Source organism: Pecten maximus, chromosome 2, assembly GCF_902652985.1.
Source record: "Pecten maximus chromosome 2, xPecMax1.1, whole genome shotgun sequence".
NCBI classification, from domain to species: domain Eukaryota; kingdom Metazoa; phylum Mollusca; class Bivalvia; order Pectinida; family Pectinidae; genus Pecten; species Pecten maximus.
In genome coordinates, this window is record NC_047016.1 from 8,307,844 (window position 1) to 8,325,508 (window position 17,665).

At 37.9% G+C, this 17,665-nt stretch overlaps 1 protein-coding gene across 1 annotated transcript; it reads right to left on the bottom strand.

Moving 5' to 3' along the window:
* Positions 1 to 14,635: 14,635 nt before the first annotated feature.
* LOC117340832 (collagen alpha-1(XXI) chain-like) lies at positions 14,636 to 17,665 on the bottom strand. The gene is made up of 3 exons (XM_033902616.1): positions 17,646 to 17,665; positions 15,705 to 15,942; positions 14,636 to 15,118 (listed from the first exon to the last, which is right to left on the bottom strand). Exons 1-3 carry the CDS (start codon positions 17,663 to 17,665, stop codon positions 14,636 to 14,638), a joined length of 741 nt encoding a protein of 246 aa, XP_033758507.1.

Consider the following 17,665-nt stretch of genomic DNA (forward strand, 5'->3'; position numbering starts at 1 on the left):
TACTTCAGTAACGGAAATCTATGGCGCGGGAAGGATGTCATTATTAAATATCTTTGCCTAGGCAAAAATAAAATATTGCCTAGGCAAAATTATTTCTGCCTAGGCAAAAATCGAATATTGCTTAGGCAAAAATATTTCAGCCTAGGCAATATTCGATTTATGCTTAGACAAAATTATTTCTGCCTAGGCAAAAATCGAATTTTGTCTAGGCAGAAATCGCATTTTGCCTAGGCAGAAATCGAATTTTGCCTAGGCAATATTCTATTTTTGCCTAGGCAAAATTCGATTTCTGCCTAGGCAAAACTAGGCAAAAATATTTAATTATGACATCCTTCCCGCGTCATAGAAATCAGTACTGTAACTTATAGTACAGAATCTTTAATTTTTTTAGAACCTTGCATAACCTCAATCCGTCCATCCGTCCGGCCGTCTGTCATCTGTGTTTCAACTATTCTTCAAACGACTTGTTTCTTCTGAACTGATGATAGGAATTTAACTAAATTTGACATCCATGCTAGGTGATAGACACATCCAAAATTGTGAAGCCACAACTACAGTCCAAGCAATGAACTTCTTTTTGCATTAGAGGTTGGACACAATTTTTAACAAAGGTTTTTCAACTGAAATGGCTTTAGTAATGGTACAATAGAACACCAAAAAAATCCACCTGGATCCCTCCATGGCAAAACCTCGTTTTCGTCAGAAATTCCAAGATGGCCACCATTACAGAAGGGCCAATATTCAAATGGACATATCAGGAGATATAAGGGGACTAGAAATACATTCTAGGTGTCATTTCCAACTAAGTTTGAGTTGGTTATTAGTTTGACGACACCTATGAAGTGATTTAAAATCAAGATTTTTTTCAGGATCAAGGTCAATATGAAATTAGATCAAATTTTGACTCAAATTTTGGCGAAAATTGTGTATATTTATTCCGTTATACTGTTTGTTTCATTTGCAGGTGCTGGTCATGATCCATTCTTTGCTATAATTATATCAGGACAGGTTTAGTATATTGTAATGTATAGATAAATCTTATTCATCTGGCATTTTCTATTTTTGTTTAAGAAATATAAGGGTATCTACAGTCTTTGTGTGAGGTGCAGCCATATCTTGCTGCTGTTGGGCACAATAATTACACAAAATCCTTGGCTCTCTTCATCACTAAAATGTTTGAGCTGCAACTGTAGAACGTACCCATCCGTATATGCAGCTTTCATGAATGGACTCTTTCCTGTCAGGAGAACTGATGGTGTGTGGTTAGGGATATTTACGGATCTCTTCATTGAGCAAGTTTTTAGGCTGGTATCAAGTCAAGTGGGGGTCTGACACATGGGTTTGGCTTCACTGAAAGTACTCACCTACTTTTCCTACTCTTCGGACCGATATATGCAGAGGTTAGCCAATCTATCTTCGATATAGCAGGGTTGTCCTTCCAATACCGAAAACGGGCGTCGTGACCTTGCAAAATCACGTATCCGCATGACATGTCAGATATTCAGAAGTTGATCGGGGTGTTTATTGAACGGGGACCATTTAGCCGAACCACTGACAAACTTGTAAGTCTTTCAACAGAGCTAGTGGCAGAAGAATCAATTAACGCAGCTGATGCCAAAAATGTCGACAACAAGATTCTTGCTTCCATGGGTGGTAAATATGTGGCAGGTTACAAGTTTACAAGTGAATACTCTAGCCTCAGTTGTCCATGTAAAAGCAGTCTCTGGTGAGCAAATCGAATTGGACTCCCAACGATTGTATCAGCGTCGCCTTGATACAGGTATCAACGATATTTCTCTTTCTGAACTCTTCAAATACGAGCTCTGTTTATACCCTCCCGTCACTCTTTGATAACCATTTGTGTATGCGAACATGGGATAAAGCTGAAATCATACACCATCTCCTGAGGCTTGCTCCTTAAGCATCACCCGAGCCGTGATCGACAATGGGTTGCAGTTTGTTGATGATGGGGGACGACTGCTCCACAAGTTTTCTTGGCCTAAACATGCCAACTACGTCGAAAATGTATACCCGCAATGTCCATGACAGTTTGGCCATGCATCGTTGGTATTTGGTGGGCACCATGACTCCAGCACCAAGGATGAAGCCCATCGGCGTCGGAAAGGATACGATGTGTGTGTTTCGAGTCAGTGTCTTCGGAAATGCCTTAACCAATGACCAAAAAAAGATTTCCTTGTTTATGCATAAAATAAGCAGAGCTTCATTTACCTGCTTGCAGAATACCAAGTCAAAGTCGGCATCAGTGTTGAACACGCAGAAGGCGACGCTGACTACAAAATATAAAGCCAACAGCTGTCGTTGCTGAAGATCCCGATGTAATTCAGCTCCTGGTATATCATGAAGCTATCAGCGACCATAGCGAAAACCTGTACATGGTGACATTAAGGCAGACGGTTTACATCACTACCTTGAAATCTCTGCATCCCTGTCTTGCTGAAGATTTACTTTTCCTGCGCGGATTTAGTGGATGCGATACCACGTTAGGGCCTAATGGAATCAGAAAAGTAACCGTCCTAACCAAGTTCAGAGCACTACATCGATCTTCATCCGTTTCCATGTCTCCATCTTCATCAAAAGATGACATCGAAAGAGCAGTAGAAGACGCCATGTTGTCAGTATAATGGACCACAGCAACACCAAACCTTAATGCGGCACGAGTGACAAAGTTTCAGCTAAAAGTGGCAACTTCTGCAGGATTCGTGTATCCTGAGAAACCGCCTCCTATCAGCAATGCAACCACTTATCACAGCCATCGGACATATCATCAGGTGCAAGCTTGGCCCGATAATAACATCTCTCCTGAGGACTGGGAATGGCAAAAGTCCCCTACGACTGGTCTTGTACCAATCCAGATGACCAAGCCAGCTGCACCAGAAAGACTAATTTCAATCATCTGGTGTAACTGCAGTGGGAAATGTAACAAGAAAACATACACTTGCTGTAAAAATGGATTGTTATGTACACCAGCGTGTGGTCAGTGCCGAGGCATCACATGTTTAAAAGGACTACCCCCAGAGAGCCAGGACGATGAAGACGTGGAGGTAGACGATGATATCGCGGGATGTTAGTCAGGATGGGTGCTTGACTAATAAAGAACGCAGATGTTTAAACATACGTCAATAATATGTATGTTATATCATTTCATTATGAATAGTTACAAGTAAAACAGTTAGCGCAGTTTGCAACCAGTTTTGTCCAGCCTAAGTCATTCATTGCCTTGACTACTAGGACTGGCCTCCAAACTAAAGGTCTGCCAAGTTTAATGGAGCAAAAAGGGGGAAATGTAACCATAAACGACTGCCCTGGAACTAAATGATTGATATGATTCATATTTGACTGGAAGTATCCCTGGTAGGGATCCAAAATTGTACAAATGGTAGGGCTGATCCTCCAGAGGGATGAGGGGTAGGATCCTATAGGCAATGATGAGGAATATAGCAAAATCTATGAATTTTTATTCTTCTGATGTAATGAAAGGACTTTGTTGATATTTGGCCTGGAGTATCCTTTGGCGAAGTGTAATAGGAGTGGATAAATGCAACGACTGCCAGACTGGGACTCGAACATGGAACCTCCGAACTCTAGACGGACGCTCTAACCATTTGATCTACCTGGTCACCGGCGTTCAGCCTGACTTAGTCCAGTTCCGCTACAGAAGCAGAATTCGTTTTATATTTATAAACTTTGAGGATTGTCCCCATAGATCTGACGTGGATATGAAGGCAAATTATGCACGTGTCTATTAATTGATTACCAGTGTTACAACTTAGACCGAAAGCTTGCAAGGGAAAATATATCTTTAGTCGATGTTGCTTAATACCTCGTTACTTCTTGTTTTATTTATTTTGTTATTAATAAATTAAATACATCTATATGAAAAAAAAATGGCACATGTCACGTGAGCATTATCACACGTGATAAAGACGGAGTCGACTTGACGTCATTGGAAGTGACAGATGACAACTGCCCAATTAAATTGGCCACATTAGCTCATGTGGAGTATCTTTACTATAACAATGATTGCCTCTTTTTTTCTTGCTGTTTTTCGATTTGTTTTTGCTTCTTTCCATTTCATTTTTTTCCCGACGTTCTTTCATTTTTCTTTTTTCCTTTCGTTCCTTCTCATTTTATCTTTTTTTCCCAGATCACCAATTCCATTTCCCTTGTTACTCATTGCAGGGCCCGATAGTAATACACAGTGTATACATGTACATGTATATGGTGACCACAAACCAAAGTTGTTGGAGTAAGTGGTCTGTACGTGATATCAATACACACGTTTACATGGATATGGTTACCACAAACCAATAAGTGGTATGTACACGATGATAATGCACATTGTTTCCATGTACATAGTGAACATGAACCAATAAGCGGTCTGTATGCGATACTAATACGCATTGTTACCATGTACATAGTGAACATGAACCAATAAGTGGTCTGTATGTACATAGTGACCATGAACCAATAAGTGGTCTGTATGTACATAGTGAACATGAACCAATAAGTGGTCTCTATGTACATAGTGAACATGAACCAATAAGTGGCCTGTATGCGATAATAATACACATTGTATCCATGTACATAGTGAACATGAACCAATAAGTGGTCTGTATGTACATAGTGACCATGAACCAATAAGTGGTCTGTATGTACATAGTGAACATGAACCAATAAGTGGTCTCTATGTACATAGTGAACATGAACCAATAAGTGGCCTGTATGCGATAATAATACACATTGTATCCATGTACATAGTGAACATGAACCAATAAGTGGTATGTATGCGATAATAATACACATTGTATCCATGTACATAGTGAACATGAACCAATAAGTGGTCTGTATGTACATAGTGACCATGAACCAATAAGTGGTCTCTATGTACATAGTGAACATGAACCAATAAGTGGTCTCTATGTACATAGTGAACATGAACCAATAAGTGGTCTCTATGTACATAGTGAACATGAACCAATAAGTGGTCTGTACGCGATATTAATGGCGTTATGATATATGCATTCAACATTGGTATAATTATTTCTTTTATAAAATCATATAAACAATAAAATTTCAGAAAACTATAAATCTAACTGATATCCCTTCGTGATTATACATTATGTTATAGTTTGATAGACAACTATATTTGTTTATTCGATACTGCTTCGTGATCAATTGTCACGCCGTCCATTCTTCTCACAAGTCATATCGTCACACGGATCTACCGACACTCCCTCGTTAGTTCAGCATATTTTAACATATCAAAACAAATATCTAAACATTAATCGAACGCCTTTCAATTTATATAGTCTTTCAAAGGAACAAGAACTCTGAAATGGAATTATGCAGATATGTATAAAAAGTGTCCTCCTGACAAATGTGACAATTTCCCTTCACACACACACCGTGACAAAGCCGTAAGATAGTGACGTCAATGATGTGTATCTGTCGACAGCATTTCAGGGGTAAACATCACCAATGTACAGTAAATCTCAGGAAACATCAAATAACAGCAATTAATGTAAATAGTTAGTTTCCCCATGTTGGAAATTCGTTTAATGCCAACTATAATTGTATCCCAAAATGGCTCCTTAGTTTCATTTACAGAAGACGGAAAGCGCGTTATCTATCTTTGTCTACTGGTATTAATTACTTTTTTTTTCAAAGTGTTTTAAAGTATATTTTATATCTAAACATAAATGACTCTGGCCGGTGTAACGTTGACAATGGACCCCCGTCGAAAATAGTTCCATTTTCAATGTTGAAAATGGAACCGAGACGCCGTGGAAAACTGACTCTCCTGTTAAAAATGGACCCCATCAGGTCTCTCTTTTCCACGTGTAGCCTGTTGAAAACGGAACCCGTTGAAAAGTGAGCGACATGTATAAGTTGCTCTGAATAACAGGACTGTTATAAGATACAAGTCTGTATACAATTTAACAAGCATAAAATATTGATCGATATTGATTAACAATTCGATCTTTGGTGACCCATATAATGACCTTTGGTATATCTTCAATTGTATTAAGAACCGAATCTAAACGATATTGATCAACATTGATAAACAATTTGACCTTTGACCTTTGGTGACCCATATTATGACCTTTGGTATAACTTATCACTATGATAAATTATTCATCTAACACGTACACGATATTGATCGACACTGATTACCAATTTGACATGTGACCTTTGGTGACCCATATAATGACCTTTGGTATAACTCATCATTGTTATCAGATATGCATATGACATGTACACGATATTGATCGACATTGGTTGTTAAATTGACCTGTGACCTTTGGTGACCCATATAATGACCTTTGGTATATCTTCAAACTGTAATATGATATACATGTAAAATTTATACGATATTGATCGACATTGATTGACAATTTGACATGTGACCTTTGGTGACCCATATAATGACCTTTGGTATATCTTCAAACTGTAATATGATATACATGTAAAATTTATACGATATTGATCGACATTGAATGACAATTTGACCTTTGACCTTTGGTGACCCATATAATGACCTTGGAATAACTTGTCACTGTTATCAGATATACATATGTCATGTGCACGATATTGTTCGACATTGGTTGATAATTTGACCTGTCCCTTAGTGATCCATATAATGACCTTTGGTATATCTTCAAACTGAAATATGAAATGCATATAAAACTCATATGATATTGATCAACATTGATAAGATATTTGACCTTCGACCTTTGGTGACATATATAATGACCTTTGGTATAATTTATCACTATGATAAGATATCCATGTAACAAGTACACGATATTGATCGACATTGATTAAAAATTTGACATGTGACCTTTGGTGACCCGTATAATGACCTTTGGTATAAATTATGACTGATATAAGTTATGCATATATGTAACATGTACAAGATATTGATCGACATTGATTGACGATGTGACCTGTGACCTTTGGTAACCCATATACTAACCTTTGGTTTATCTTCAAACTGTAATAAGATATGCATATAAAATGTATACGATATAGAACCGGGGTCATTTTTTAAAAATGATATGGAAATGGGTCAGTATGCTGTGGGGTCCATTTTCAACGTTGAAAATGGACCCTACAACATACTGACCCATTTCCATATTATTTGCTGAAAATGACCCCGGTTCCATATTCAACGTTGAAAATGGACTCCACGACATATTGACCCATTCGCATATCATTTGCTGAAAATGACCCCGGTTCCATATTCAACATTGAAAATGGACCCTACAATATACTGACCCATTTCCTTATTATGTGGTTCACTATTCAACGCGGTCCATTTTCAACGGGTATGTAAAGAAAATTTGATATTTGGTTCCGTTTTCCACGGCATCCCGGTTCCATTTTCCATGGGGGTCAATTTTCAACGTTACACCGGCCTCAAACTCGCGATCTACAGCACCAAATAGCCCAGCCAGAGATATCTTCGGCTACAAACACTGCTCAAAGTCGACATGCCAAAAATCACATTGGATCATTTATAGTCTTTACTCTGTGAATGTTTTAAATATTTATACGTTTAGAACTTAATAAATTGTTCGTTAATGACTAGAGACAATTTATTATTGTATGGAGATAAAACAAAGGTAATATAAATACACAAATACACAACATTTTATTAGCACTGCAGAAACAACGGACATAGTGAAAAGATGGTTTTACCATTGAAAGACGTCCTTATACTCTGGTTCGGTCTCCAGCATGTGAGGCATAATTTATAGTGAATTACTTACTCCAGTGTCTATAGTTCGATATCTGCTTGATACGGTTAATTGTAATATTTCAATTACAGTTCTCCTATTAAATCACGTAAGGGTGAGTTATCTCCCCTACATATTTCATCACGTTCCTCTGTGGTTTGTTCGTGCTATTTTCCTGTAATGCAGTGGGCGTTCATACGCCTATAACCCTAAACGGAATGCATTTCAATGCTTAAATGTAACAAAAATTAAGTAAAAATGTATCATGTTTGTTTTCTCAGAAATGATGCAGCATGATTATACACAATTGTATATGAACAGTAAGAATGCATTACCATCAACAGTGTACTCCATTTCCCACTGTGTGTAGAAGATTGTATAGATATATATGGAAATGACATAGCTTTAAATTTGACCCTGGGCGTTTTTTGGCGACAGGTTGTTCCAGAGATGAATGGTATGGGGAAAGAAAACAGAAAGACAGTACATGACAGTTTATGGTCAATTAAGAGGGACATATTCGTGGATTTTAGAGTGGTTTCTATGGTACTGAAGCGTTTGATGATTTAGGGTTTTTAACATGTCGGAAACGCTGTCTCGATCGAAAATCTTTGACATGAATTTTGAGTGACCTGAATTTAATTAGATTGACAATGTCTGTCTCTCGATAATTAATTAAAGTGTACCTAGCAGCTCTTCTTTGGATAATTACAATATTATTGTGTAGTGTTGCCATGGGTCCAGCGCTACAGTATTCCTGTTGTTGGCGTACCTTATACACTTATTCTTTTGGTTGTTTTATTGTTCCTACGTTCTCATGCAATGTCTTTCCCGCTTTGTGTGTAATAAATTCCTTGAAAAGTCTCAAGTAATAGTGCGACCTAAGTGTGTAACTCCTTGTCCAAGAAGTGTATATATATGGTTTGGTATGCATTACAGTTAGAATTTCGCACTTGTCAGGGTCATTGATTTCCCCAGTTTTCTAGAAGGTGGCTATCTTCCTGGTGGTGTTTAAGAGTCTGTTTCTGTTGTTGCTGTGATATTAATGATGATGTCATCGGAAACAGTCGAGCCTGGCGCTTTAGTGAGTTTGGTAATTCATTAATAAACATACTAAGAATAATCAGGGATAACAGGACTGGGCAGGCGTTGGATTTTAAATTGTTAACAAGTACTTATTTGGCTTCCATTTTCAAAAAGATATTTTTATCCAGGTTATATTTTGTTGTTAAAGGCGAAACGTGAAAGTTCCCTTCTGAAAGATTGTTATATGTATCTGTGGTAAATGTGACGAGTTGTGTCTCATAGAGCTAGCTCTGTGTTGGGATTTGAATCTGTGTTGGAATGGGGTAAATAGTCTGTGGTTGTCTGTGTATCATAATGTTTAATACAACAATGTGTTATATTACTTTGCAGAGAATGTATGCGGGATATTACATGTCATGTCTAAGAGAGCTTTTCTGTTGTCTTTAATTATCCGTGTAGTGTCCTCTCTACTTTGTGTCGTTTTAGAAGGGATCCTTTAGTCATTATTTTATGCATGTTATTTTAATACAACATACAAATACAATATGAGAGACATAACACCAATACACAGTTAGCGTAACGGGCGTTCACAATTCTCTATCTTTCCAAGAGTCCCCAGTACCAGGTACTACACGTATGTTCATCTCATGCGTTACCGTTAGAGATTCCCGTTTAAAGCACATGACACTCACGACCCATACTCATATAATTATAGAATGATTTCTGTCTTAGTACTGTCTTTACTGGGAGGTTACCAAAACTTTATACACTTATTCATTAGATAATTCATGACGCGAAAATCACCATTCTCTCTCTACTGTACCTGAACTGCAAATGAAACATTTCTTAATATATGTGAATATTTTGAAAAATCGATGAATCTTTATTTATTTATTTTTTTGATATTTCCAAAGCGTTTTATCATGTTTGGTATGCAGGGCTTGTGACAAATACAGGAACTTACGAGAGATTCGCCAGTCTTATGAGAAATTTCGAATGCTTAATCTCAAATCAAAACTACCGGAGGTGAACATCTTACTTGGACAGATGTAATTTGATATTGATAGTTGGACCGGTTACCAGTCAGTACCAAGGATGATATCAGTTACTGTTTATAAACATTCCCCCTATGATATCGCGGTCCGAGCAGCTTTAGCTGTTCACCTCCTATTCGTACTTGGTAGGATGTAGTTGTATTGTATGGTCTCCGCTTCTGTACTGTTTTATGGAATGCTGACCATATGCAAATGTTGTAAACCTATTAAATGTGTATTTGGCAATAAACTTAATTAGATAAGGAAAAATAAAGTGAAACGATTTCTTGTAATTAGCTCGTCCAATGTTTCTCCCTGGGCGGCCATTGTACCCAATCCGTGACGTCAGGAGTCCCGAGAACGACGATTATTTTCCTTGCTGACTTCGGTTGGCGCCATCAATATAAATGCGATTGTTTAGGTGTTTTTCGTGCCCGCTACAAGTTGTTTTTGAACACAATGTTATCAACTCCAGTTCGCCTTCAAAAATGCATGGAGACTGTCTTTAAAGATATTCTGTTAAAACTGTAATACAATTTGAAAAAAATCCAATTGAAAGTAAGCTAGTTTGACTACTTTGCTTTTAACAGCAAAATGGAATCTATGGTAATATTTTGCAAAACACTGTGGCAAACACTGAATGGTTCATAAATATCACAGGGATTTGATACGAATTTCCAACACATGGTCCATATATATGTATATTAGATATGATTCGATTTTCCTCAATTCTCATTGGCTAAAACAGTAGCTTGGGCTTAATATTTTGTGATATCAACATGATGTTTATGTTTTTAGAAACACAAAGTTAATATTACTTTGATGACGTCATAATCATTGTTACATCACAATTAATGCCCAAATGTAAGTTTCATTTTAATCAAGATAGATATAATGTAATTGCGTTCTTTTGCAAACAAATTTCGTACCTAATATAGAAAATAAGGAACTTTGATTCGGTCAATATGCTATTATACCAACCTAGTAGAATCTATAATATTAACCTCAGGCTTCGCCCTCGGCTAATATTTGATTCTACCAAGTCGGTATAACACCATATTGACTTCACAAAAATCCATAATTGATCAATGTTATACATTTAATAGCTATACTCACGGCCCTCATATAAATGTATTACAGTATCTATGTTGATACTATAAAAAGTGAACTGTTGACTGGAAATGCATGCCAAGTCCCTGTGATAAATATCCACAAGGGGAAATTGAACGCATTATACTCCTCTTACAGCTGAATGTTAGGTTGTCCTATTTGATTACGATGTAAGAGAGGAGAGAAGTAAGTGGCTGAGTCGAAGAGTTTGTAGTGGTATTGATTTCAAAATTTCGATGGTATTTTTTATCACAATAGTCAACAAATTGAGAATGATTTAAAGACATTTCAAAATTATCAATATTTTCAAAGGTTGAAATTGAAGAACTTTGCAATGTATTTGGTACCTGTCCCGATAAAATATTGGGAGAACTCAGCCTGGTGTGACAACCAAAATTAGTCAGTTAAGCACTGTGTTACACACGGGCATTATAATAGTCTGTTGGAATAGATCGCCACCAAACGTACCAATAAAAGTGAATACTTGGAATCAGCTGGACGTTTGAAGAACCTTGCTAGATGTCAACCAAAGCTAACATTAATTCTCAAGTAGCTCCTTCTAGCACTCGTCAGTGATGTCTGAGACATTATATAGCCGTTTTCGTCTTCCAGGACTCGTCAGTGATGCTGTAAGAATGGTCCTAAACACATTTTAAAACAGAACAGGGCTGCATTAACCAACTGGTAAGTTTGGATAATGAATAAGATATTCTAAACATAAGCCACTACTATCGGAATAAGGAAATGACATGCAGGGTAAAAAGATGTCAGCAAATTGAAGTTTACTATCGAAGCCTACCACCCAGCAATCTCAAGGGATTGTACACCAGTAGGACCTACCACCCAATAATTTCAACGGACCTTCTCGACCAGCAATCTCAAAAGATAGTACATTCCACCGACCGGACTTACCGACCAACAATCTCAAAGGATTATACAGTCCACTAATAGGACTTACCGCTCAACAATCTTAATGGATATTCCACCAACAGGACTTACCACCCGACGATCTCAAATGATTGCATAGTCCACCAGCAGGATTTACTAATGACTGCTGATAAATGACTTGTTCTTCTGACTTGTGGCATATTTTTAATGTTCTACTGAAAGTTGAGAATGAATAAAAATACCCGCCCTTATAAAAATACGAGGTATTCAGTTCACATAACGCTTTTCATGTCACTAATTTCGCTTCCTTGAAAACCATGGACAGGCCTGTCATCAAACTTAGGAATGAGGATGAAAGAAAAAAACACAGCAAGGTAGCCTAGTTGTTTCAGCGTGAAAAGAACAGTATTACTGCATGCATGAGTATTGCTTGTAGGGTAGTCAATAGACTGTTTCCAAGAGAGCTCGTAGTTTTGAAATTTCAGAAGGCATATCACATACTTACCGAGTGTGTGAAATTGAAAAAAAGGCTTTGTTCTCGACAGATCCCGCATTTGCCGACATTTGATTAACAGACAAAATGTTGGTGGAATTGTGCTGAGAATTCCTCAAATGTATGGTGACTGTGAATTGTAACTTCTTTGAGCCCCAAAGACGTATAAATATTAAGCAATAGATGTGACAAATCAGGCAAGACCAGTGTCTGTCAACCATAAGAGGAGCTCAAAGAAAGTTTCACCCGTAACCCCAGTTAGCCAGTAGTTCAGACGCCAGAGAAATATCAATGTCAAGTATATAGAAACAGAGTGTTTAAAATGTCGAAAATATCTGCACGAAAAAGCATATAAGTGAAGGACATCTGATAAATTATTTCCGACATTGCTTCATCATTCCATAAGGTGATATTTTACAGCCAGGTCTGAAAGGAAGAGCAGAAAGACATCCATCTGATGAATTATTTACGACATGGCCTTATTCCACAAGACCAGGTATATGTTCGTAATCAGTGAGCGATATATCACGTCTTTAGTTGGCTCTGCTGGCATGTACATTCCGACAATGTCACCCGTTGCTACCCCGTCTGTATGTTTCATTTACGCTATCGGTTGTTTGAGTCTTTTCTGAAAGCTTGCTTGGACAAAACATTCGCTATGTGCAAGTCACTGGACACTCTTCATAGCCAACTCGACCGTTCCTTATTACATTATATACCTTATCATCTCCGATAATTGATCAAGACTCATTAAACATTCTTTTTCTTCTTATTCGCGCATATCATACAAATGCTGATATTTACTACAGGTAAACGTACATGTTAGACTGATAATGGAATAGGTAATTTTTGTGCATGATTATTTGTGGTATGAAGTAATTTGTTGTTCATGTGTAGATAATTGGGTGAATTGCCTCGAAAGATACTGGAAAGAAAAATAATTCACAAATTTGACTTACAAAGACTGGAATATTACCTAACATTTTATGGTTGCTACTGCACTTAAAACAATGCTGTTTCACGTGTTACAATCACGTGCCACAATGCACTTTTAGTTATAAAATGGGAGTGTACAGACAATTTTAAAAGGGTTGGCAATCCAATTCCGGAATTCGCTTCAGACCTATTTGTTGATTATCCACATGCATAGTTTGGAGCATGACCGGATATGGATAGTATTGTTGCGTTTGTAAATACCTCTCAGACTCATCTAACCATGAATTCATGTCGGACTTATGCCCGTCTAACGAGCTAGCTTAATTGAAGGAGTTAAGTGTGTAGCGTAAGAATAAACGAGGTCCTAGAGGGGGTACGTTACTGCAACTACCTAATACCTGTTTACCAAAGCGCACCTCACTTAATGATTATAGAGACTGTGGTATCACGTGCATTACGTCCGGCTTTGAGAAAATTCTGGATTAAACATCAGCATTCTCTCAGGGTCAATAATTTAAAAGCCTTGCCGTTCAGCATTGTATTAGAAAAAGAGAGAGCTTTTACAACAGCATACAAGTGTATCAAGTCCAAAAGTAATTTTCAAAACTGTGTACACTTGTTTCGTTTGTTTGGTCTTGATTTGGTTTTGCCCGTTTGTACTCGCCACTGACTGACTGACTGACTAATTAACTAACTCTTTTTGTTGTATATCATTTATTTATTGTTGGAGTCATATCCTTTCTCAACAGTACTAAGATGCTACCCCTGACTAATTCAGTTACACTAATACATCCCTCAGCAAAGTCTTCGACCGAAAAGACACACACGAAATTCCGCGTTAGGACTCGACCACGAGACCTCAAACACACACGTGTTATACGAAATTCTTCACTAGGAGGCCACCTGGGGACCCATGACACACGAAATTCCTCATGAGACGACCTCAAAGGCACACACGAAAATCCTCGTTACGTCCCAACCACAGGACCTCAAAACTTTAGATGCTCTAACTAATAAAACTACCTGTTCTCTAGCGATCAGTCCAATCCACACAATACAATTATCTGAAGAAATTAGGAAAATTCGATATTTTTGAAATATACATTTTACAGTTAATACCATCAGTGATTGACTGCTTAAAGGGGAACGCTCACCATCATCGTTAATAAGTAGAGAAATGTACCTAAACATAAAATAAAACTTATAGTTACCTAACCAGTCGTATGGAATTGGAGGATGCTTGAACACATTATCATTATTTTCATAAAGAGTAGAGCAAAACTTTTCGATCTAAAAGTGGGCCCCTGAAGACTGTGGGGATGTTGTGGGGTGACATTGATTTGCTTCCCAACTTCGGTCATCATCTTTCATCTCTGACTGCTAATTCTTCATCTTTCATCTCTGACTGCTAATTCTCCATGTTTCCCTCTTACTGCTAATTCATCATGTTTCCCTCTGACTGCTAACTCTTCATGTTTCTCTCTGACTGCTAATTCTTCATGTTTCCCTCTGACTGCTAACTCTTCATGTTTCCCTCTGACTGCTAACTCTCCATGTCTCCCTCTGACTGCTAATTCTCCATGTTTCCCTTTTACTGCTAATTCTCCATGTTTCCCTCTGACTGCTATTTCTTCATATTTCCCTCTGACTGCTAATTCTTCATATTTTCCTCTGACTGCTAATTCTCCATGTTTCCCTCTGACTGCTAATTCTCCATGTTTCCCTCTGACTGCTAATTCTTCATATTTCCCTCTGACTGCTAATTCTCCATGTTTCCCTCTGACTGCTGATTTTCCATGTTTCCCTCTGACTGCTAATTCTTCATAGTTCCCTCTGACTGCTAATTCATCATGTTTCCCTCCGACTGCTAACTCTTCATGTTTCCCTCTGACTGCTAATTCTCCATGTTTCCCTCACTGCTAAGTCTCCATGTTTCCCTCTGACTGATAATACTTCATGTTTCCCTCTGACTGCTAATTCTCCATGTTTCCCTCTGACTGCTAATTCATCATGTTTTCCCTCTGACTGCTAATTCTCCATGTTTCCCTCTGACTGCTAATTCTCCATGTTTCCCTCTGACTGCTAATTCTTCATGTTTCCCTCTGACTGCTAATTCTTCATATTTCCCTCTGACTGCTAATTCTCCATGTTTCCCTCTGACTGCTGATTTTCCATGTTTCCCTCTGTCTGCTAATTCTTCATGTTGCTCTCTGACTGCTAATTCTTCATAGTTCCCTCTGACTGCTAATTCATCATGTTTCCCTCCGACTGCTAACTCTTCATGTTTCCCTCTGACTGCTAATTCTCCATGTTTCCCTCACTGCTAAGTCTCCATGTTTCCCTCTGACTGCTAATTCTCCATGTTTCCCTCTGACTGATAATACTTCATGTTTCCCTCTGACTGCTAATTCTCCATGTTTCCCTCTGACTGCTAATTCATCATGTTTTCCCTCTGACTGCTAATTCTCCATGTTTCCCTCTGACTGCTAATTCTCCATGTTTCCCTCTGACTGCTAATTCATCATGTTTCCCTCTGACTGCTAATTCTCCATGTTTCCCTCTGACTGCTAATTCTTCATGTTTCCCTCTGACTGCCAACTCTTCATGTTTCCCTCTGACTGCTAATTCTTCATGTTTCCCTCTGACTGCTAATTCCTCATGTTTCCCTCTGACTGCTAATTCTTCATGTTTCCATCTGCTGATATGTATAAAGCGACTATACCTATATATATTATACTCATTAACGGTTATTTCTTCTTATAAGTAGAATTGGTTTTAATATCTATACCGTACAAATGTTCTATACCTATATATTAAGGGGCTTAAACACACCTGGTTGATGTTTGTAAAATGGAGAAAGTCGAATTGAGTCCCGAGGGTGCAAGTGACGAACTCACGCAGCGTTCTACTTGTAGGACGTACCGAATTGCAATGTTACTATTTTGCACCGATTTAGGTATTTACAAAACGCGATTGCGGACACATCCGATTTTCATAATTAAGGGAAAGTCGATATATTTTAAAGAAACGTATGCTATAAAATATTTTGGAAATTCTGTTGTGTTCATTGTAAAACTAATTTATGTTCGGTATAAATTTTGTTATTCCTTAAAACTGCTTTAATTTATGTTTTGGTAATTATGTTTTATCAAATATTTTGGCAGTACTTTCGTTAATGTATTATTGAATATAGCTTGTTGGAAATGTGTCCAATTTGAATCAAATATATATAAATATAACCACAACAACATTTCACACTTCCTGTTCAAAAACCACCTTCGTGTTTGTCAACGATTGACAAATCACTTCACAAAAATGTAGCAGTGTTTTGAGCCACTCCCTAAAACAATTAGACTGTCATCTTTTCAACGGTCACTCCTGTTTTTGTCCTATTGCCGCCCTCTGAAATCCCGATAAATCGGACGTTTACACTCCCTGTACAGTAGGATCTCCACGGATTACTACGCTAAAGAGGCTTACATCAGTGGATTTGATGTATAGCGGTAACGTCCGGCATCGACAGGAGTTGTCAGAGTAGTGCCCGTTTGAAGCGGATAAGGGGTAGTAAAGGGATTCATTTGATAGGCATGTGTCTGATAATGCAAATGCGTCTTATTCTGAGAAAATGGTTTTTATGTAATACAGGGGTTTTGCTTCGAGTGTCATAGGAAAGTATGCCTATATATCCCGGTAAAATGCTCTGTTCCGTTGTTTTCAAATTAAAAAATCAAGCCTACTTTTTAGCATTAAAGTAAATAGGTCGAAAACAATACAATGCAATTTCAGGTATCCAGGGGGCGTATTGATATTGTTAGTGTCGAGAGAGTCGCCGATTGTCTGTTGGGCTCTCTGCTAGACCTGATGAGGAGGATTACATTATACATGGTGAATTAAAGTTTCTCGGTTAACTGCAGGTCTCTGACACATCGCCCATAAGGCCTCTAATTATTGTATACAGGGGATCATTGAATTACTTATCAGATACATTTAGTAAACTGTTTTGTGGTTAATGGGTTAATAGCTTTACACATGTCTACAGAGGACATGTACTATTAGTACACTGTGCCGTCTCCAAACCAGACCCAGTTTACCTGTTTATACAACATTTGTGTGACCAATGATTCTTAAAGCGCAATTATTGCAAATCGAACACCGCGGTGGATTCACGTTTTAGGACACGGATTCTGATGATGTAAAATGCTATATGTATTTAGAATTAAGAACAAATCTTCGTGCAGTGGGATAGCATTATGATCTGTCGGGGTATTTGTCTGTTGTTGTCATATGAGTTATATTGAAGCAGTTGCTAACTAGATGCAGGAAAGATGCTTTTTATACTCTGTCGCGCAGTGATGAAAGCTTGTGGCGTCGCGAAATTCGAGTTAATAATTCAACTACCGCATGAGGTTGGTAGACAT